This window comes from Rhincodon typus, unplaced genomic scaffold, assembly GCF_021869965.1.
Source record: "Rhincodon typus isolate 14 unplaced genomic scaffold, sRhiTyp1.1 hic_rhity00001714, whole genome shotgun sequence".
Classification (NCBI taxonomy): Eukaryota; Metazoa; Chordata; class Chondrichthyes; order Orectolobiformes; family Rhincodontidae; genus Rhincodon; species Rhincodon typus.
This window is the reverse complement of record NW_025967352.1, coordinates 297-23,899: the sequence shown is the minus strand read 5'-3', so window position 1 is coordinate 23,899 and position 23,603 is coordinate 297. Positions and strand designations below refer to the sequence as shown.

The following is a 23,603-nucleotide window of genomic DNA, read 5'->3' as shown; positions in this document are numbered from 1 at the left end:
TGACTTGGAAGCATGTACCATCCCTTCAATGACGCTGGATCAAAATCCTGGAATTCCCTCCATACTGGCATTGTGGGTCTATCTACAGCACTTCAAGAAGGCAACTCCCCACCATCTTATGTTGGGCAACGAGGGATGGACAATAAATGCTGACACAGCCAGCAATGCTCATATTCCATGAGTGAATTTTAAAACAAAAAAATTCTGTTCTATATACTCTTATTGCATCGTGTTTCACACAATTTTGAAGGATGATAGAGCAGTTGACGTAGTTTATACTGTAGGATAATATATCTGTGTAATTAAATCTATTGCCTTATTTCTTTCTGAACCTTGGATTGGAGGTATTGGTTTTTGGCTTTTCAGATACCACATCAAGATCTCTGGATCAACTGCAGATGCTGTTAAGTAAGAGTTTCACATTCTGTAACAATATGTATTTAACTGCTGCTGTGGCTTGTCACTCTCATACACTGTAAGGCAGTTTACTTGGAGCAATCAAGCTGTTCCATTCAAATGCAAATACACTTTACAATTGATTCAGATATATGTACCAAACCTTATGAGTCAAGCAAAAAATTCCTTAAAATCTACCTGCCTCGAGTACTATTTTAGCCTAAAGAGAAGGTTTGCTTTAGGGCCTTTTGAAGGAAAGTATCAAATAATAGCCAGGGGACACATCATCTTTGTTGGTATGTCCTCCTAGTGCCAACAGAGATTAACTTTTGTGATTACGAGATGTTTCCGATCATTACTCACTTACGCTAGCATAATTTTATGAATTTAAGACCGAAAGAGGTCTGTTGTAGTGCTCTGCTTTTGAAGATAATCTAATTGACTAGCATGATGCAACCAGTGACTAAAGTAAACTAAAAATAAGAGCTGTCTGCTCCTAGTAAATAATGGTTTAATTTTAATTGGATATATATTACTGCCCTTTCATCATCACTCGGTCAAAATGCTGACTGTTGCTACTTGATTCCACCACCATGGATTTCAGTGGTTCAAGGAGGTCGTGGTAGGGCATTTTGGGGTGGCCAATAAATACTCCTTGGCAGCGATGCCCAAATCCCTTGATTTAAAAGAAATGTGTTATGTTATCATCAATTTTAGGTTTGTGAACTTGGGTTTCTTTGACCGCTCAGCATTGCTTATGTCCCCTAAATCCTAATGTGCCTCCTTTTTAGTTCTTAATCAAGGTAAATTATGAAGCCCTTTCTCTGTAAACTAGCCCTGGAAATGACTTGTGTGCTGCCAACAGTTCTGCTATCTTAACAAGTAGATTTGTTTCTGTATCATATCAAATCAAATCCACAAAGTTTTGAAAGAATACATCATGTTATTTGTATCAGGCAACTGTATAATCTAATATACACACTTTTGTAGTAGGTTTTTTAAACCTATTTGCTTTATCTCTATACATTTTTAAAATGGAGGCCCATTTCTTATGTACTGATTTACAGAAATCTGGCTCAGCTACGTGGATGGTTGCTTTAATTTTTGTTTAAAAAGTGCTATAAAGGGGGTTTGTTACTGAGGTGAGTGAATGATAGGATTGTATACACACTCAATGAGGTGAAATTGTAATATTTCATATTCAACTATGTTTCTAGCAATTTTATCTCTGGTTGTCATGCGACAAATTTGTAATGATACAACCAATAGTCTGGAAACATGCCACGCACTAATGAGATCAGTAAAGCTGCATGGTAGTATCTGACGTAGTAACTGAGGTTAGGTAAATTGTAACTTTATTTTTATCTTGAAAGCATTGGGATTCAAATCCATCTACTTCAGATAATTGGGTGAATATTTTTGTGTAAGAAACCACAGACTGCAACAGGAGGACCTAATATTGATCTAAGCTGTCAAACTGCAGTGTTGAGTATGTCAATGGCCAAACAGTAGTGAGAACAAGTTTAGCATGTGTTCTGTGCAAAGTGGTAGCTGTGGGTACTATATTATTTTAATTCATTCAGGCAATGTAAGTGTTACTAGCTATCCCATTGTTTATTTCTCATCTCTAATTGCTCTTGAGAAGGTGGTGGTGATGAGCTGAGTTTTTGAACCACTGCAATATATTTGGTGCAGGTACATTCACAATGCCATTAGAGCACGCGTTCCAGGATTTCGACCCGTCACACTGGAGGAACGGGTGATATATTTCCAAGTCAGGGTGGGGAGTAGCTTGGGCTGTGGAAGGGGGACTTGCAGGTGGTGGTGTTCCCATGTATCTGTTGCCCTTGTCTTTAGTGGTCATATGTTTGGACGGTGCTGTCTAAGAAGCCTTGGTGAATTTCTGCAGTGTGTCTTGAAGATATATATACTGTTGCTACTGAGGAACAGTGGGTATTTATAGACTTCGTGTAAATCACGAATACTACTTTATCCTGGATAGTGTCAAGTGCTTGAGTATTGTTGGAGTACATCCATCCAGGCAAGTGGGGAGTATTCCAGCACACTCCTGATTTGTGCCTTGTAGCTGGTACACTGGCTTTGGGAGGTGAGGTACTTGGTACAGGGTTCCTAAAATGTCAGGGAGTGATGACTGACTAGATTCACAATAAAGATGGTCATTACCTGAGGAATGCTGCATTTTGATATTGACTGGGTCAGTATCTCGAGAGTTGTGATTGGTGCTGAACTTCGTGTAATCACCTGTGAACATCTCCACTTCTGACCTTATGATGGATGGAAGGTCGTCAGTGAAGCAGGAGAAGGTGGTTGGGCTTTGGATTCTGCTCTTAGGAACTCCTGTACAGATGTGTTGGAAATGAGTGACATCCAACAACCACAATCATTATGTTTTGTACCATCTATGACTCCAACACAGTTTTCCCTCGATTCCCATTGACTCCAGTTTTGCTAGTGCTCCTTGAAGGCTCACTGTGACAAATATGGCTTTAATGGCAAGGGCAATCCTTTTCACCTCCCTCTGGAATTCAGCTCTTCTGTGCATTTAAGGGCTAAGGCTATAATGAGGTCATAAGTTGATTAGCCTGGTGGGACCCAAACTGAACACGCACGAGCAAGTTATTGGGTAGCACTATTAATGACACCTTCCTTCACTTACTGCTGTTTTAAAAGTAGATTGATGGGACACTAATTGGCAAGGTTGGTCTCCTGTCCTGCTTTTTGTGTACAGGATATGGGCAATTTTCCACACTGGATAGGTGCCTATGTTGCAGCTTTGCTGGAAAAGCATGGCTAGGGGTATTGCTAGTTCTGGAATATGTGTCTTAAGTACTGTTGCTGGAGCATTGTCATGGCCTGTAGTCTTTCGATATCTAGTGCCTTAACAGACGTTTTCTTTTTAATAATGTGGAGTGAATGGAGATTGGCTGAAGACTTACTTTGAGATGCTGGGGACTCGAGAAGGCTGAAGTCGATTGCTCGACACTTCTGGCTGAAGACTTGCAAATTCTCCAGCCATATTTCCTCTTCAGCCTTATCTGATGTACTGAGCCTTCTCCAGAAATGGTTCACCACTGTTCACAACTAAATGTGGTGCAACCACAGAACTTACCTGATTTTAAGTTGGCTGTGGAATCACTTAATTCTATCTGTCACTTACTGCATATCCTCTTCAGTACGCCAGTTGTCCCATGTTGTAGCCTTCCTAGGTTGCTACACTGGTTGTAGGTATGCCTAGTTTTGCTCCTGATGGCATGTCCTCCTGCACTCTTCATTGAACCAGGGTTGATCCCCTGCCATGAGTTTGCAGATTGTGGTTGAGTACAGTTCTGCTCATGGCCCATGGTGCCTCATGGATATCCATTCTTGAGTTGCTAGTACTGTTCGAGGTCTGTGCCATTTTGTGCAGCAGTAGTCACACGGCATGAGGATGGGTAACCTCAATGTAAAAACAGAACTTTGTCTCCACAGGGACTGTAGGGTGGCCACTTTTTACCGATACTGTCTTCAACAGATGTGCCTGCAGCAGGCAGATCGATGAGGATGAGACCAACTATATTTCCCCTTCTGCTAGTTTCATCACTAACCATCACTGACCCAGTCTAGCAGCTCTGTCCTTCAGGGTGCAACCAACTCGGACAGCAATGGTCATGCAGAGTCACTCTTGGTGAGTGATGGGCTTTTGAAGAACCCCCTTCCCCCCCGCCCAAAAGTATGTTCTGTGCCCTTGTCAGCCTCAGTGGTTGCTGGGGGAGTACTGGACATGGAGCGCTGATTCAGCAGGTTGACTCCTTGCCTGGTGTTGGCCAGATGCTATGAGGTCAGAGGTTGAGGATTCGCAGAGCAACAACTTCCTGACTATATAGAACTGTACCACCCCCTGTGCTTGGTTTGTTCTGCCAGTGTGATAAGATATCCACAGGGATGATACAGCTATGTAAAAAGTGCTGTTGACTAGTCTGTGAGATACCGCTCCCACTTTTGGCACTAGAGGCTGACAGGACTGAGTTTACTGTTTTTCGGCCTTTTCTTGTGCCTAGTTTGATGCAAGGTGGTCTCATTCCTTTGAGACTTGTTTAGCAGTTTGATGCAACACAGCCTTGGATCTGGAGTTGCCTGGAGGCCAGATCAGGTATGGATCACTGTCTTTAAAGGACATTAGTGAACCAGATGGATTTTTCAATGAAGTGGAATTTAAATTCCACTATCTGCTATGGCAGAATTCAGACCTGGGTCATTGTCACTAAACTAAGTGATCCAGTGCCACTTACACCATCACCTCCCCCATGGATCGGAGTGCCGGTTTTCTAAATTCTCAGCACTAACCTGCTAAGCAATTTTAATGATCGCCTTCATAAATTGAAGGTGACAGGTAGTATTTGAAACATATATTCTTTTGTATAATAACTGTTGAATTATTGATGGTTTGCAATGTCTCATTCTTTTTATTGCACTTCCAGACTGTCTGTCTAGCTACAGCAGCTGGAAACATTTTGTTTTTGTTGCTTAATAGATCAAAGTCAGGCAATTGCAGCACAGCCCTTGATCTGGTTGAAACATACCAGTGTTCGTTTTAAATAATGAAATGGAGAAATTGCAGCACACAACTCACTGAGCCGCAAGTAGTTTAAATCAATATCTGATTAAATGGCCTTTCCCCTATATCTGGTGAGGTCAGCTCCTGCCCTTAAGGCCTGGTATGAAATGACTTGCGCACAGACCATCTAGTTGTGCCAATTATACAGTGGGAGTCCAGCAATTTCTCCAGCATCCTCCTTGAACACAGGTATCTTCAATTTTCCTTAGGATGCAGCAAGAGCAGTAGTCAGAAGTCCGCACTCCACATACAGCTGCATGAGCAACTTCAACTTCTATTTCAGCAGCACTGATGCGCTCTCTGTCCTGTCTTTCTCTGCATTTTAATTTTGTCCTTTGACTCCTCTGTGCTTTAATAAAAGTGTTTCTTTAGTGTTAAGAACGATAAATTCCAGCAACTCACAGGAATCTACACCCCTCTAGCTGTCCGTCCCATCCCTCCTCCCCCATCCCTTACTTCCCCCTCATTCATGACCTTTCCCTGTCTAACATTTGATCTGTCATAAGCAAAGAACTCTACTTTTTATCTCCTTGCATCTCTACCATAATGAAGTTTGAGTTTAACATGACATTCCCATTTGATGAGAAACTGTTCTTGTGCTCAGTGAACATCCCCAATGTTTAACCTTCACCCGGGTCCCTCAATCTGGCTGAACTTTCATGGAGAGATGTTGGAATGATATTGCAATCCTCAATTTCTCTGCTCCCTTCACACTCTCACCTGTCTCACTCTGAACAAAGTGCATTCCATTCTCTGAGTTGGAACCAAACATTTTTGTAATTAAGTCTGACAATTGAAAGCTACTGTTATTTTGACTGACCTCTACTTGGCAAAGGCATGAACACTAATTCTGACACTTTCTTTCTTAATTTCCCCAGACCAGTGTCCTAGTCCTAAGTGTCAAATTGTTGCTTCCTGGAGAGTCACTAATCTTACCCTGTCAGTTGATTTTCCCTCTATGGCTTCCCACCTCAACCCTGTACAACTTAAGTTGTACCTCCTTGTTGCGATCACTAGACAAGACTGTTCTGCTTCACCTATCCCTTTAGCTTATGCCTGTTTGACTGAACTGAAGTCTTCCTACCTTTCTTCCTTTTTTTCCTCCCTTTGTCCAATCTTCCAAGCTTTTGTGCTCTTCTCTCCTCCCCCACTCCCCAACTTACATCTGTTACTCTTCTGATGCCCTCCATCACTTTAAAAGTTGCCAGTGTCATGTCCCCAAGTTCCACCTCTTTATCATGGATGTCCAATCTCTCTATATCTCTGTCCCCTGTCAAAGTTACCTGGGAAGGCTATCCTCTTCATTAAGTGGCGGTCTGTTTCTGTCGACAACTCTCCTCTGCTTTTCTGGGCTTGCTCTCTTTTTGAACCATTTCTCTTTTGATTCAACTCACTTCTTCCAAGTGTTTTTGTGGGTGCCCTTATGGGTCCTAGCTATGTTTGTCTTTTTATTGGGCTGTATGGAGCATTCCTTGTTCTAGTTTTACTTGCTTCTGTTCTGAGCTCTCGGTCTTCAGTGCGTTCTTGACTTTATTGCCTTGAATTGGAACATTTTGCTTTCAAATTCCACCCTCCCTCAGTTTCTCATGGGCCATCTTCACCTCTCCTTGGCATCTCTGACTCCTTTTCCCATGATTCATGTATCATTAGTTATGTAGCCCACTGACTCCCACAGTCACCTTGAATATACTGCCTCGTAAATACATGGTAAGGCTTCTATTCTACTGAGTTCCTCCAACTCAGTTACAACTATTCTGATGATACATCCGTACACACCTTTTCGGAGAATGCCATCTTTTATCTTCAGCCGAGGGATCTCGCCCTCCATCCAACCACCAGGGTTGCTGTATTCCTCAGTTGTGTCCACCACGTTTCCTGCATCTTTGCTCCCTTCTCTCTCTCAACCATTGTGATTTCCCCTTCTTTCCTTTCCACTGCCCGTCTCCATATCAACAGGTCAGTTTCCAATCTTCAGCATAATGCAACCACCATGCACAATGTCCTTCTGCCTTCCCTTTTCAGAACTCCAAAGGGGCTTTTCCACAGGACTTTTCCCTTTGAGGAGGAGATCAGCATAATCAGTTCTTCCTACAGCATCTTTCTATGCAATTGTACAGGAATGTAACACTTGCTGTTTACTTCCACCATTCAAGGTCCCCAGTACTCCTTTCAAATGAAGCAGTGATTTACCTGTATTTACAATCTAATCTCTTGAATCCACTGCTCACAATGTGATCTCTTCTACATTGGAAAAACCAAATGCTGACTGGCTGACTGTTCGTGATCCATGGATCAGTCTACATGCATGACCCCAAGCCTCTAGTGATCTGATCTTTCAGTTTTCCATCTTGTTCTGATATTGACATCTCTGCTGTCCTGCGAAGCCCCCAATAAACTTGAGGCACAGCACCTTCCTTTTTCGACTATGGTTTTTACAGCCCCCTGGACTCCGGTTTCAGAGCATAAACTCGGTTTTCCTTCCTTTCGTTTCATTTCCTTTTGCATGCTTCAGTTTTTTGTGTTTTATTTTGGTTTCAGTTATAGTGCTCCTGTTTGATGCACATTTCTTGTTTCTTTGTTTATCTTCTTACCCATCAAAGCTTTATCACTGACTCTCGTGTCCTCCACCCTATCACAGACCTACCTTTGACTTTGTCACGCCCACTCCTTGCTGAAAACATTACGTAGTTAACTTTTCGGAGTTCTGATGCAAGAAAGGTCATTGACCTAAAATGCCTGTTTTTTTGTTTCTCCTGTTGGTGTTGGTTGAGTATTTCAATATTTCTTTTTTTTTGTTTCAGATTTCCAGCTTCTGCAGTAATCTGCTTTTCAACTAACCTCTTTGAATTCCAAGCTGAAAAATGTCTCATTTCCAATAGGAATTGTCGATTTAAAGTTTTAAAAATATTAGAGTGTGTGGGGAATGAGGAATTGTTAGTGCAGTCAGCAGATGCATCTGATGTGGGGAGAAGGTTGGGATGTTCTCAAATGCAATGTAGAATAGTTTTGTTGCGTGCATTACTCTGCATCTAAATGCTAAATCTGAATTCGCAGCACACTTGCTACTTTTTCAATTTTTAGCCTTTCTTTGGTGTAGTAATCACAAGGAGCTCAGTCCATCTCTTAGCCAACACTGCCAAATCACAACCGAGTTACCTTGAAATTGTAGGTATTCTTTAACCATTGCAATCATAACACAGTCTCAATAAGTTTGGATTGTCTTGCAGATTCTATCCATTTGTAGCAGCCATTTTATTTCAGACCTCTGTAGAATCTACAAAATAAATGTTTACTTCAAACTTTTCCTCACATTCTAAAACTTTGGAAGGTAAAATGAGCAATGGACATGTGCACTGACTGGAATGAGTGTGGATAAATAGATGCAGAGCGGCTGGGGATGCAAATATTTAATGTTTTGAAAACTCAGCAAGAGAATAGATAAAATGAAAATACCTGGTAGAACTTCTGCACGTAAGGGTGTAGAGTGCTAAAGCCACCAAACCTTTCAAATATAGTCCCCAAAAGATATTGAATGAAAGGTATCTAGGAGCTTTGAAATGTGTTTTAATCAAGCCATCATAGTAGGGAAGGAGAAAAAATAATTAAGGAATATATTTAACATCCTGCTGATCACGTTCAATTTTTGTGTCATTCTGCTTGAACTATTAAGAACTTTACACTACACTGATTTTTTTTTTTAATATTTAATCATGAGGTGTGGCTGTCACTGGTTAAGACCAGCATCTCTAATTGAAGCCTAATTGCCTGGATGGTGCTAAGCTACTGCTTTGAACTGCTGCAGCTGAGCCTTTCTGTAGGACTTGGTACAACTGGCTTACCGGCCTCTTCAGACAGCTTTAAGAATGCTGTGGGTCTGGAGTTTTCTGTAGCACAGTCCAGATAAGGGTGGCAGATTTCATTCCATAAAGAACATTAGGGAATGAGAAGGGTTTTTACAGCACTTACGTTACCATAACTGAGACTAGCTTTCAGTTACTTTTATTTAAATTCAATTTATTCATTAAAGTGTCTCCAACTGCTGTGGTGGAATTTGAGTCCCTGTCCTAAAAGCATTAGCTGGACCTCTGAACCATTAACCCAGCAATATTAATTATTTGCCACTACCACTATTATTTGCCTGTAACTTTGTGGCATCTTTGAAGATGAAAGCATTCTGTAAGCTGGCGTGAAGTGATTTGTCTCTTCCATTATTTACAGAAACATCCTGATTTCCCCAAGAAGCCCCTCACACCTTATTTTCGATTCTTTATGGAGAAAAGGGCAAAATATGCAAAGCTTCACCCTGAAATGAGCAACTTGGATCTGACTAAAATTCTCTCCAAGAAATATAAGGAGCTGCCAGAAAAGAAAAAGGTTAGTGTAGGCCTGTGTGCCAACATTGGTGCTTAAATTGAGAGAGAAATTTCAAATATGTTGCTATTAAGAATAGAAATGCAAGCCAAAATATGTTTGAACACAGTTATCTCCTTGGATGCAAATATTCTTTTCTTGTTGCTGTAGATGAAATATATTCAGGAGTTTCAGAAGGAAAAAGAAGATTTTGAGCGTAATATGGTCAGATTCAGGTAACTTCCAAATAATTGAATTTGTGCATTTACATTTTGAGTTTCACCTTTCATCCGTCTCTTTAACATTTTTTGAAAACTGCAAAGCTTAAGGTTCCATTCAGTTCATTTGCCTTTACAGTAGGCTCAGCTCTGTATGTGACAGGTTAAATACATGTTTTATAAGGTATTAAATGGAGTAGAGAATGGGCAAGACATTAAAATCCATGCCAATAGGATGGATATTGATTGGGAAGGTGGCGAGGGTAGAAAGGGTACAAGATAAAATTGAACTGAACCATTTACCAGAGGTTCGGATAACCATGTTGATGTAAAATTAATGGATGGGATGAAGTGGTGGCTCCTGACATTAGAACCTGGAGCTGTTTTAATCAAAATTAATTCACCACTTGACCCTGAGATTTGACTTGAGATATGCATATGTGTAGTTTTAGCTCATCAAATTGTAAGGCGTAGTGTCAGCTATGTTGGCTGCTGCATTTCTTTTTTGCTGTTCCACAGAGAGGACCATCCAGAACTGTTGGAGAGTGTGAAGAGAACAGATGCTCCAGAGAAACCTAAAACGCCCCAACAACTCTGGTATCTTCATGAGAAGAAGGCTTTCATGAAGCTGCATCCACAGGTAACGGACTTGATTATTCTCTTTCCAACCTGCTAGTTGGAAATGAATAATTAGGTACTTTTTCTATAAAGCACAGATTTCCTATCCTTCAGTCTTGCTTCCTGTGGTAGTCTCGTGATCGTGGTTTTGTTAATCTCAGCACCAGTTATCTCTCTGTAATGAGAGAGCAGCCCTATGGTCTGGTAGGACTATAGTGAATTAACAATAGTTATCAATTCAATTTTGCTGTGTAGACAATCAATTTTTCAAATGTCTTTTGTGGATATTTGCTTAATTCCTGTTAAAAACTCAGACACCCCTTTGCTTAAAGGACTTGGGCATCTGTGACTCTCACATGAAGAAAACACTTGCTTATCAGTGCCAACCAAATACTAAGGTCACCCCATATCAACAAGAAATGGGGTGGGGGCGATGTGATGATGGTGGATTATCTGATTTAGTGCAATGTAAATTGTTGGCTTGCTGCTAATCCCTCACACTTTTTTTCTCTTCTGCACCAGCCTCCCCTTTGCATTTTATTAATCCTGCTGAAGTGTTGCTGTGTGCGCGCGCACAGTATTCCAAGATTAAGTACAATTGCTCCCCATTTTGGCAAATTCAAGAACACTCCAAACCAGTTCTCTGTCCAGCCTCCTTTGATTTTATAGGCTGTAGTGGTGCTGCATGATGAGCAAATGTTCCTCAAATGCTTCTCAAACATTTACTAGTTTTCAGTTTTACTTTTCCCTCTGTGTTCCTTATTGCTACTGAATTGACAGTTTTGAAAAATGACCGTTGCTCATCTTTTTGAGTCTCTGCATCTGGTAAGGCACTTGAAATCCTTGCATCAGAATCACTGAGTCAAGTGGTGGATGCAGGGGTTGATGTTGATGTTGATAGTGCTCATTAATCAATGGCACTTGTGCCTTGTTTGTAGTAAAGATCCTAAAGCAGTTCTGTGGATTTCGTGGGACACAACTGGGGTATTCAGAAGCTTGTAACTTGAGCTAACTGCTGATGTCAGTTAAGCTGAAGAAAGATTTGACTCAAACTTTTGTAATGTCACTTTCTTGGGTGTTAGGAGACATTCAGTTGATTTTTTTTTTAAGTTCTATTACCCTCAGCATCCAAGACATTCAGTTGATAATGGAAGGGGCATGATTCAAACTGAATATATCCTTGGGCAATTTTGGGTAAATGTTTTGCACCTTAATACCTTCTAGAGAATTTAAAGTTGTATCAGCAATTTTTGAGGATATTTCATCTCATACTGCAGCAGATTTGTTCAACTAATCTGATCCACGCTATTTCGCTTTCAACTAGACTCTTAAATTGTTTTCATAGCAGTGGTTCTTACCAGCACTGCTTAGCTCCCCATAGCAATACATCTTGAAGCCAACTATGCATTCTGATGATATGAACAGAAAATCAGGGTCAGACAACAGCTCCTAAGAGGGAAACATATTTAATGATTCAGGCCTTTGTTTATCAGGAGGCCTTTTTATGTTTTATGTCTGTTATCTGCCTGAATACCTTGCTAATGGCACATTTAATGTGAGCATCATAGAATCCCTACAGTGTGGAAACAGGCCATTTGGCCCAACAAGTCCACAGTGAAGACATCCCACCCTGACTCATTCCCCTACCCCTGCATTTCCCCATGTCCAACCCACCTAATCTACACATCCCTGAACACTATGGGCAATTTGGCATGGACAATCCACATAGCCTGCACATCTTTGGACTGTGGGAGGAAACCAGAGCACCTGGAGAAAACCCACACAGACACGGGGAGAATGTGCAAACTCCGCACAGACAGCCACCCAAGGGTGGAATTGAACCCGGGTCCCTGGCTCTGTGAGGCAGCATTGCTAACCACTGAGCCACCGTGCCGCCATATTTGATGATTAATGAATGACGTTTGATGTCGACTTTTGATAAATGGCCACACTGACTTTAAAGTTTGAATCATTCCCCTGAACGTTGACTTGCTGTGGGAATACAATAATTATGGTTCAGTCGCGTATTAATTGACCACTGCAACAAGAATGACAACCAGTCCAAATCATGATTGCTAAAAATCAAGTTGTGTTGTGAAAGTTAGTCGAATGGTCTATCTGAGGTTAGAAACCGTGTATCAGTAAAACTGGTTTGTTTTCCCAGGCAACTATGAAGGATGTTAAAGAGGCACTGGGGAAGCAGTGGTCCCAGCTATCTGACAAGAAACGACTCAAATGGATTGGCAAAAGCTTGGAACAGCGTGAGCTGTATGAGGCAAGTAGATACTAACTTACGGCCATGTTGCCCGGCTCATAAACCTACCGCCTTAATTATGTAAGGTGGTCTGATGAGGATGGGTCTGTTTGAAAGATCTTTTTGCAGCTTTCACTAAAGGCTTGTTCTTGTGGTTTAATACAGAGGAGACAGTCTAGCTGCAACATAATTGTGTGAGAAATGCAGAGGCCCAGGCTAATGCCGTAGAGAGAAGACTACAAGGTGCCCTCCATGTTGGAATTTAAATAATTTAATTCAATCTGTCCTTTAGTACTTGCCTGTCTGATCGAGATGTGGGTCTCCACTGCGTGAGATTCCTCCTGATGGAACACGCAAGTATCTCTGAACGGTCTGGCAAGGCTATTCTGTTCGAGAGCACTCGAGGTGGGTGTCAGATATTGGCCTTGTCCGTGTCAGCCTCATCCTGTGAAATAAATAAACAAAAGAAAAGGATAAGATTTTAATGATAATTGAATGCCCAAACAGCCATAATTTAGTGCATGTTGTATCTGAACTTTATGGTTCTGTTGTCCAGTCTAATTGGAGTAGAGTGTTCCATGCTTAGGCAAGGTGTTTTGGGAAGGAAAATTAGGCAGGTGACTGCTCTGGGCCACTGTTCCACACTTTACTGATTAGAAGCCCATCAATACCTGTTTGTGTTTCCCCTTTTAGTTGTAGAATAGTCCAAGCAGTGTGGAATGAGCTGGCTATCTAGCATGGTTGCTGTATGAAATTCATAAAAGGAATATTAGAAGCCCAGATTACACAGGATAGACCTTGTATATTGAATACAAACTAAATTTGCTGTTGGAAATCAATCATTTATTATGTTCCTTTATTGCGATTCACAAAGCTGGGCTGTAGTCGGGGAAAGAATGGCGCAAGTTTAACTTGATTGTTAGAGAAATGAGAGGGAACTCTCGAGCCTTTTATAAGTAGTTAATCAAGTGAGAGATGGCATTGGTTAAGGATCGAAGAAGAAATCATCTTGTGCAGAATAAGACATAGCAAAGCTGCCTAATGTGTAAAAAGCAAAGTACTGAGATGCTGGAAATCTGAAAAATAAGTGTTGGAGGAACTCGGCATGTCTGTCAGCATCTGTTCTGAAGGAGAGTGATATTGGACTCAAAATATTAACACCGTTTCTCTCTCCACAGATCTTGCAGGTCAGTCAGTCTAATGTTGATAGGGGAATGTAGACCCCAGAATCCGTGCCTCATCTGTTGTCTCTTGGGTGAAAGGGGCTTAATGACTGCCTACATGGGTTTAAGGAAGATTGTGTCTGACTAGCTTGATTTGACAACTTCAATTCAATACTGAAGAGGGTTGATGAAGGTAGTGCTGTTGATGTTAGATCTGTCTACTTCCAAATTGTTGTTTGATTTAAAAGTGCCACATTATAGATATGTCAGCAAAGTTTAAAGGATTAAAGAAAAGGAGGATGGGAAACTGGGTGCGTGACATAACAGAAGTGTACTAATGAACTAATAATTGAAACTGCTGGAAATATTGAAAACGGGTGGTATCTGTGGAGCGTGAAATGGTTCTTGTTTCAGTTCACTTCGGGAGATACAGTTTCAAAGTTTGCAGATGACAACTTGGAAATGTAGTAAACAGTAAGGAAAATAGCAAACTTCAGGAAGGAATAAATGACAGGTGGCAAATGAGGCTTGATGCAGAGAAGTGCAAAGTTTAGTAAAAAGCTTCATGTAGGAATGTCATTGACCAGAAGAATGAAGTTTAAAATGATTGACTGAAGTCTGAGGAAGATGAGACTTTTGCTTCCCTCGGAAGAATGACGGTCTGAAAGGACGGTAGAAGTTGTAATTTAGGAAATTAGGTCTTTACTTAAAATAGGTAACTTTGGAGGCCTGTGGTGGTGGTTGGGGCAGAGAGAAAACAGTGCATTTGGGCTGATGATCTCTTTCAAGAACCTGGCAAAGGTGACCTACAGCATGTGGTTCTATCTATTGCAATAGAACGAAACCTTCACTGTCTCAGCAAATGTATACTGAACAGCCATTTGGGTGGATCACAGGAAGGCTATGGAAACCTGCCATAGAAGTGAATTTGAAGCAGAACCCCAATGTTCCAGTGCAGAAAGAGGCTATTTGGCCTATTGTGTCTGCACCAGCTCGCTGTTAAAAATTAGTCTCTTTAAAGAGACTCAATCTGTTTTGTAAATAATACTAATTTTGGACTGGTACATGGATGGGATAGATATGAAGGGATATGTGCCAAACTTGGGCAAATGGGACAAGTTTAATTGTGAAAACTGGGCAGGGTGGACAGTTGGGCCAAAGGGCCTGTTTCCATGCTGTAGACCTCTATGACTCTGACTAATACTGAAGAGTTACAGGCAGTGCTCCAGATCTATTGGGTGAGGGGAAATAGTGACATGGAATTACTGAATAAATTTCAACATGGACTACCTTCTGTTCGCAGGAAGCGATGAGAGATTACGTTATACGTCACCCAGAGCAAAGTATCAATCTGGATGATTTGACCAAAAATACTCTGACTAAAGCTGAGCGACAGCTCAAGGACAAGTTTGATGGTCGACCCACAAAGCCACCGCCGTAAGTATCCACCCTAAATGTGTGTGAAGAGAGAGCCTTGATTCCTCTAGGTTTTGAACCCAGTGTTACAGGTGCCTCAAAAAGAGGGTTGAAACCATAGTCGATTTTAAAGTAATTTATTCGGCAGTTTGGATGGTGCATACACTAAAGAAGCAAAAAAGACATACAGCTGGTGAAAATTTGAGAACAATTTACTGGTTCCGGATTTGACGAAAGAATGGAGATGCAGATCTCTGTGGCTATCCCTTTAGGGAGGGTGTTCGCTTTGAATAGAAGAATGGGTGAAGGTGGTCCCTTTCACTGGGAGTAGCTGTCTCTTCTCACATCTCTCTGAGCGACCAAAATGGGAAACATTTCTTCTCCAGCGACCTTCAATCCAAAGAGGACAGAAGAATTCCGTCCTACGCATTCATTTTCCATTTGAATTCTAGTGGTTGCTAGGGTGCAAAAACCTAAAACTTTCCATGTTCCATGGCATTCAAGTCTGGTTGACTTAAATTCTCTGGTGTCAGCTGTGCTTCAGCTCTGAGTCAAAGTTCCAAGTTCAAGTCCCACTCCAGGACCTGAACACAAAAGTCACCTCACTGTGAAGGGAGTACAGCAACCCCCGGAACTGCTATCTTTGGGTGACCTGTTAAATCAAGGCCCCACTTGTCCAATTGGGTGGATGTAAAAGATCCTATGTCAACATTTTGATGCGCAGCAGGAGAGTTTTCCCAAATGTTCGGTTAAATGTTTATTCCTCAATCAACATCCACAAACACGTTTGTCTGGTTACAATCATATATTGCTGTTTGCCACATGTTCTAAATTACAGCACTGACTACATTTCAAAAGCTTGTCATTGTCCGCAAAATACTTTGCGAGGTTTGATCGTGAAAGCATCTGTCCTTTTTACCCCTCCTAACTCGTGGATCCCTGTAACATTCTTGTGAATCTGCACTGTGCACTTAGTGAAGCCAATATAAACTTTAAGGTATGGTGCTCAGAACTACACACAGCACTCCAGATGTATTCTTACCAGGGCTTCTCACAGCTGTAGTAAAATCTGACCCCCTAATTATAACAGCAAACATTCCGTTAGCCTCCTTGACTTCTTTTCTACCTGACTACGTTTTCAGATCTGTACGTGGAAGTGTCCAGCCCGAAATCTCTTTGGAGCTCCACTTTTCCTAATGGGATCTGTCCTGTTGCGGTCTAAAATGACCGTGCTGTTGTCGTGTCTGCACTGGAATCCATCTGCCACAGTCTTGCTCGCTGGCTTCATCTATCAATCAACAGTTTTATTCTCCTGTCTACATTGCTCATCATACAACCAACCTTTTGTGATATCGGCAAACTTGGGGATAAACTTCCGTTGTGTTTTAATGTGGTAAATAAACATGCTGAGTATTTGAGACCATAACGCAAGTCTTTTTGGGGCAGCAGTAGTCACTTCTTCCCAATTTATTATTCCATCAAGGCTGCATTTGACTGACTGTGGCATCCAGGAGCCCTTGCAAAACTGAAGTCAGTGTGATTCAGAGGGAAAACCCTACTGGTTGGAGTCATACCCGGCACAAAAGATGGTTATGGTTGTTGGAGGTCAGTCATTTCAGCTTCAGAACATCTCTAAGATTTCCTCAAGGTAGTGTCTTAGGCCCAACCATCTTCAGCTGCTTCAGTGACCTTCTCTCCATCATCAGGTCAGAAGCATGGATGCACAATTATCAGTGAACAGTGTTCTGCACCATGTGAGTCAGAAACTGAAGTAGTTCATGTCCAGGGTTGGGCTAACATATGGCAAGTAATATCCATTCCACACAAATGCCAGCAATGACTATTTCCAAGAGAGAAGTTAACCACTGCTCTTTGCCATTCAGTGGCATTACAAACTCTGAATCCACCACCCTCTACATCTTGGGGTTACCATTGATCAGAAACTCAACTGGACGAACCATTTAAACGCAGTGGCTGCAAGGGCAGGTCAGTGGGTAGGAATTCAGCAGCGAGTAACTCACCACCTCACTCCCCAAAGCCCGTCCACCATCTACAAGGCACAAGTCAGGAGTGTGATGGAATACTCCTCAGTTGCTTGGATGAGTGCGGCTCCAAAAACAGTCAAGCTTGATACAATCCGGGACAGAGCAGCCTGCTGGTTTGGTATCACATTCACCAGCATCTGCTCCCTCCATTGCTGATCGTCAGTCACAGCAATTTATATCGTCTGTTAGCCATACTGCAGAAATTCATCCAGGCCCCTTAAGCAGCACCTTCCAAACCTATAAACGCTACTACCTAGAAGGGTAAGGGCATCCAATACATGGGAGCATCACCATGTGCAAGTTCTCCTCCAAGCCACATTCATCCGGACTTGGAAATATATCACCGTTACTTCAATGGCATTGGGTCAAAATGCTAGAACTCCCTCACCATCAGTATCATGGGTGTAACTACGCCAACAGGACTGCAGTGTATCAAGATGGCAGCTCACAACCAACCAACCAACCAACCAACCTCTCAAGGGCAACTAAGGATGGACAATAAAGGTTGACACAGCCAGCGATGCCTGAATCCCAATAGTATTTTTAAAAATCCCTCACACCTCTACTGCCTAACTGCTCTTCTAACCGGTTTGATAAATTTGCCTTCAGTTTCATGAATTTCACCATAGTTAATATCATCCTTGACTGTTATCTTTCACGTTTCCTGTACTTTGCCCTCACCTTGAACTGTGATAAGGTTCCCATGTCCTCACCAGCCTCCCACCAACCTTCGTAACCATGGAATCAATTTCCATCCTCTGCCATGTTCGGCATGATGCTGCCATCAAATGCACCTTCCCCTCCTTTCCCTTTTAAGCATTATGAATGGACGTTTCCCTCAAGTTTTGACCCACTCCTATATTACCCCTCAACATCCCTGTCGCCGTCCTATGGCATCATTCTATGCAAACACGAGATGTAGTACTTGCCTTTTTAGTTCCTCACCATCGAAAGCCCCAAGCACTTGTCCAGATGATGTCATGTATTCGCTGCTTTATGAGATCATGGGGAGGCCACACTCGGTTTGATGTCTGCTTTGCACAAATCCACAAGGATGGCCGTCAGCTTCTTGTGGCCTGTCTTTTTTAATTCTCCACCATCTGGTCATGATGAAATCTCTCTTCTTGGCCTACTGCAGTACAACTTAGGATTGAGCACCAGCCTCTTTGCTCATCTTTACACCATTCAAAAATTGAGATCAGCCATTTGACATCAAAAACAGTAACACATGTTTCTTGTTTCAGTTTTTTTTTGTTGCTTTCACTCAGCAGTGCAGATGCTTTAAGCACATTTGTTTTGCTTCTTTTCTGGCCCCATCACTGTTTCCTTTTCTCTGGGAAGTCTAATTCTTCTGACATTCAGTCTATCACAGACCTATCTTTCTCCTTGTCCAAAACCTAATTCATTTTAACTCTTCCCAGTTCTGATGAAAGATCAAAAACTGGAAGTGTTAATACTGTGTGTCTGCACTGATGCTGCCCAAGATATTTCTAGCACTTTCAGATTGTTTTTTGGGTTTCCAGCATCCGTGGTCTTCTACTTTTCAATAGAATGTTCTCCTGTTTACAACTTCAATTATTTCCTCAAGAAAAGCAATTTTTTATAAATGTGTATTGACTTTCTCTACACCATTCTCAGGCCTATAGGGAAAATCATGTACCCTTGTGATTGGTTTATCCTAAGCTCCTATTCTTAGGCATGTCATCTTGGATCCATCTTAACTCCAAAGCAGTTGAGTTGATGGGTATAACTTCTGGTACCATTACGGAGATGGGAATGTTCTAAACAGCTGCACAAAACAACACCTCATCTCGTTCTCCATTCTGTTTCAGGAATGGCTATTCTCTCTATTGTGCTGAGCTAATGTCCAACATGAAAGATATTCCCAGCACAGAACGTATGGTACTGTGCAGCAAGCAGTGGAAGATGTTGTCTCAGAAAGAGAAGGATGCATATCAGAAACGATGTGAACAAGTAAGAATTTTGGCAATTTAAATGAGAAAGTTCTCTTCCAAGTGTTCAAAACTTTTAACCCTTTTAAATCAAATGTGGTCACTGATGAGTGTTGCTTCATTTTCAGTCGTGTTTTCATTTGCTTCCCATTTGTAATAATTCACTGTTCTAGTGAAATTGGCTTCCGTAGTGATAGTGAAACAAATTTTATACCTCTGTTTGTTGGTTCCTCTCTGTTCAAAGAGCTTCTGAGCTGTTGCGAGGGGGGCTTGTTTTAAAATTGATTGTTTAATGCTGCCTTAACTTGGATTTGCAATAGATTAGGAATAGTTGAGGCTATGAAATTATCAGATGTTGATTCTTTGATTTGTCTTGTTGCCTACCCACAGAAAAAGAAAGAGTACGAAATTAATCTTCATCGGTTTTTGCTGGTAGGTGCCATTCTCTAATTGTCTTATGTCCTGTGACTGTAATTGGAAGGTACCAAGAACCGATTCTAGAGCCTAATCTGTTCTCTTTCAGTGGTGTGATTCAAATGGTAGATTGTGGGCTTGCCCCCTTTCTGTACTTGAGTTATGATTTTTCACTTTGAAAACCATTAAGAATTTTGTCCTATCCTATGGCAGAGCCTCCCTGAGCACGAGCAACAAAGAGTCCTTTCTGAAGAAAAGATGATTGGAATGAACAAAAGAGCTTCAAGCACCTTGAAACAGGGGGGAGTTAAAGGCATCCCATCACCACCTTCAGATGCCTCAAAGGTGTGTGTTCAGTAATTTCCTTGTTTCAATAAGTTGGTTTATGTCGGAGATAAGTATATGAATTTCTCTTTCCAGAATAATGGGAACAATCTTGCACACACGTACTTTTTTTTTTGCACTTTCCATGAATTCAACGATTCTAAAGGTGCAGACATTAAGGTTGTTTCTATTGGTGCGAAAGGAAAATTCACAGTGGTGATTTGAGTGGCACATACTTATAGCAGTGCTGACAACACTGAGTCAATCATTACTCCCATACTGTCCAAAACACCAATGCTTGGTTATAGCCCTAAGAATCCTGCCACTCCTGTGCTATTGAGTGTCAGCAAGTTATGGTATAAGGAATTAACCACCAAACTCGAACGCATCCTTGGCGCCATTTGCAAGCACCCAGGAGTTCAGTTCCGTTTGTGACACTGCTTTAGTTGGTTTGAACTTGATGCCACATTGAATCAGGCTTGATCTTGGATTGTGATTAACTGGTCCCACACCATCAAATGATGCAAATGTTTACAGAACCAGTGAATCACTCTGGTACGCACTCACCGTAAGGATGTTTGTCTAAAATTTGGTAAATAATCTTTTTTTTTTAATTTGGGCTGGAATTGCAGTGTGGTTTTAACATTTTTCTGGAGGCACTCCCTGCAATTTATACAGTTTTTCATGTGGTTGTCAGCATTTTAAATACGGGCTTGATTTGTTTGATCTGTTGAATCTGGTTGCTTCTGACCTATTTTCCATTGCATTAAGTGGATAAAGTTTCACAACTGGCTTCTGTATCTTTGTCTTGTATTTGTTATTGAATTGGCAGCTAATTCCAATGGCTATGTCAGCAGTTCAGAATTTTTTTTGGGAGGGGCATGAATAGAGGAGTAGGGGAAGAATCTGTTGCTATGGATCTTTCATTTTTGGCAGGCTTTAACCTATCGGCTTTTGAAACTCCTCCTGCTCTGGATTTCTGTATTTTTACCTTTTTGTCAGTAGGTCACTTTCAGTGCTTAAGATTCTTTTATCGTGTGAAATCCCTCACTAAATGGCTTCTTTTCCTGTCATGCATAATTTCTCTGAATAGATAGCTAACTGCATTTAGGATGTTCTCTTGTGGGAGGTTTCTGGATATGGCCTACATTGATAATGGGACATGACTGTCAATTCTAGGTGGTGATGCACTGCAGTGTTAGTGTTTAAACTGGATGACCAGCTGCATTAGCTCCTGTGTATAGCTCATCTAAGGGAAGTGTTTGTGGCAAGAATGTGAGTCTTGTAAAGTTTAATTCAGTGTGCAAAGGCTGACCATTGTGCCCTGCATGAGTGCTGGGATCTTTTAGTCATTTACTATCAGACCCCAACACATTTGAAAGAGTTGAAATGTGAAAATGCTCCAAATGATGTCTGTAACTGACACTTGGCTGAGTTTGCCTTTATTATCTGATTGAAAGTCTGCGCTTGCACCTTTTAAGTGTCTTGAAATAGCTTTTTATTATTGGCTTTAACAACATGTATATTGAAAAGCATGTGGATTGTATTGGCTTCTTTTTCAGGTTTTCTGTATTTGATGTGATGCTGCAGATTCTCCGATATGTGTTGTAAAGGAGCTGATCACTCCCACAGAATTCTGTTCTCTGACTTTTCCCTCACCAGCTGTTCTTGTAACATCATACATTCCTTCCTTCGTTTCTGTACACCTGTCATAGCCAGCTTATTGATACTGCTCTTCTCACCTTTGCCCTCTTCCTGCACAAGATTCATGTTCTGATTACTTGAGTAACAGTTTGTGCTGCTGTTTTCTGTCTGAGCCATTTGACTGAGTGTTCATATTTGATTGTCAACTTCCTCACTTGGTATCCTTTCTGACTTGTGTAGTTCGGAGCCTTTAAGTGCAACTTTAAAGTGTGGTTCTTCAAGCTCAAAATTGTCTGTGCATATATATCATTAATATACAATCAACAATATAGAAGATGACATTCTTAATACAGTTTCAGGGAAAGGCCATGAGTTTACAATTTCAACTACAAGCCAGTGATGACGGAGAACATACGGTTATGCATCACTGTTGAGCTTAGAATAAATACTAGAGAAACTCTGCATTCCTGGCAGTGTCCATAAAGTGGAATTTTTTTTACTTTTCCGTTTCCAGATATGTTGTCAGACCTGCTGTGTTTTTTCAGCATTTTCTGTATGTGTATCTGTTTCAGGTGCCCAACATACTCAGTATTTTGCTTTTATGAAAAGAAAATGCTTGCCTGTAGTCTAGAGTTTTCAGTACGGAGGCTTTTCTTTGGTGTTGGCAAATCTCCTCTTCCTACTGTGGACCTATTGCTGGCACTTTGCTGCACTTGCTTTGGCTTAACATGCTTTCCAGCAGCAAGCTCTGCAATGTTTAGGGAGCAGTGTTATCTTTAGCATGGAAATTAGGAGTCTTGTGGAACTGAAGGTTCAATTGGACGTTTCAACGTTGCTACAGATGCTGTCTTCAGTTTGGAGATGATGCCTTCGTCTTCAGGTGTGCGGGGAATCTCTCAGATCGTCTCTGGGGCTTTGTCCTTCTCTGGTGGTGTACACAAAATTCTTCTGGCAATTGTATGTCTTTGGCCCGGGGTGATTGAACAGAATCTTTATGCTGTTTGTTCAGGAATCCCAATTTTAAAACTGCTTTAAAGCTACTTGACAAATGTCTGGCTCTCATCTACATCCCGTAGCTCATAGTATGATGATCCTGGTTATGTAGTCTTCAAACATGTTGGAAAATAATTTCAAAATGGTTATTATAGATACACATTTATTATACTGAGGATAGCTCTTTTCTAGATGCTTTAAAGATGCTTTTAGATGCGCATTTATGAACATCGGTATATATCTCAAGTTCTGGTGTGTGCCGTAGACTGAGGACAGTCTGCTGGTTTGTATTCCATTCCTAAAATTGTGCTTTAGGTACTCTGCGATCTGTATGTCAAATTCTTATCAATGCTATCGTCTTCACATTTGAAAATGCTTAAGGCAAGGGCATCAGGAGCAGGAGGAATGGGAAGTAGTAAGTTTACAGACTGCTGTGTGGTAACTTGGTATATCTTATACCAATCAAATGTCAGTGGATGATACTTGCACCCATTGCTGTTTTTTTTAAAGAAAGGCCATTGGGTGGGACAGCATTCAAGTCCAAATGCGTTTTGTTGGCTTACTGAAAACTGCTACCTTTCATTTATCTGCTATATTTTTGTGAGTGTTATTTTTTGTTTTTCTCACTGCCTTCAATGGTGTTAATTCCAGATTAATGAGATGATGTTATCATGGGTCAGAATGTCTTTTCACTGGCACATCTCCAAGCTTGAGGGAGTGCCTCCATTGATAAGTGGCTAGGAAAATGTTTTAAAAATATCAATCTACTGTAATGGCTGAGAAGTTGCAAGTAATTGGAATGAACTGAGCGCTTCTCTGGTCACCAAGAAGTCTTTGCCTCACTTGTATTATGGTTCAATGTTCAGCTGAAGAAATGTCTGAAGAGCCTGAATAAATAAGTACCCAAACAATTTGGTAAATGTGTGACTTATTTCTGTTGTGTGGTCTCTAATGTACTGAATGATCTTGTCCTTACCCCAACAGTTTGTGTGCTGAAGCGTTGACTGGATATTGTTGTCTTCAAGTGGGAAGGTTATGAAGCCACAGTTGGGAGGGGGTCATTGATCGGTGTATATGTGTGACAATTTGACACTGTGCACTCCATTGTGACAGCGAGTCTGCCTCTCACTGTAGAGTTAAGGCTTTCCAGGATTTGGTTAGGATTTCCACAGCCCAATGTACCTGTCATTTTGGAAGGAAT

The 23,603-nt window shown here is 41.3% G+C and overlaps 1 protein-coding gene across 1 annotated transcript; it reads left to right on the top strand.

Moving 5' to 3' along the window:
* Positions 1-358: 358 nt before the first annotated feature.
* On the top strand, positions 359-22,048 carry LOC109924555 (upstream binding transcription factor; the record flags this gene model as incomplete). The annotated part of the gene is made up of 10 exons (XM_048592729.1): positions 359-408; positions 9,230-9,385; positions 9,533-9,597; positions 10,099-10,219; positions 12,362-12,472; positions 14,918-15,051; positions 18,908-19,049; positions 19,418-19,459; positions 19,655-19,797; positions 21,982-22,048. Coding segments are annotated over exons 2-10 (930 nt in total), but the record flags the coding sequence as incomplete, so codon positions are not given.
* Between the last annotated feature and the right edge of the window lie 1,555 nt (positions 22,049-23,603).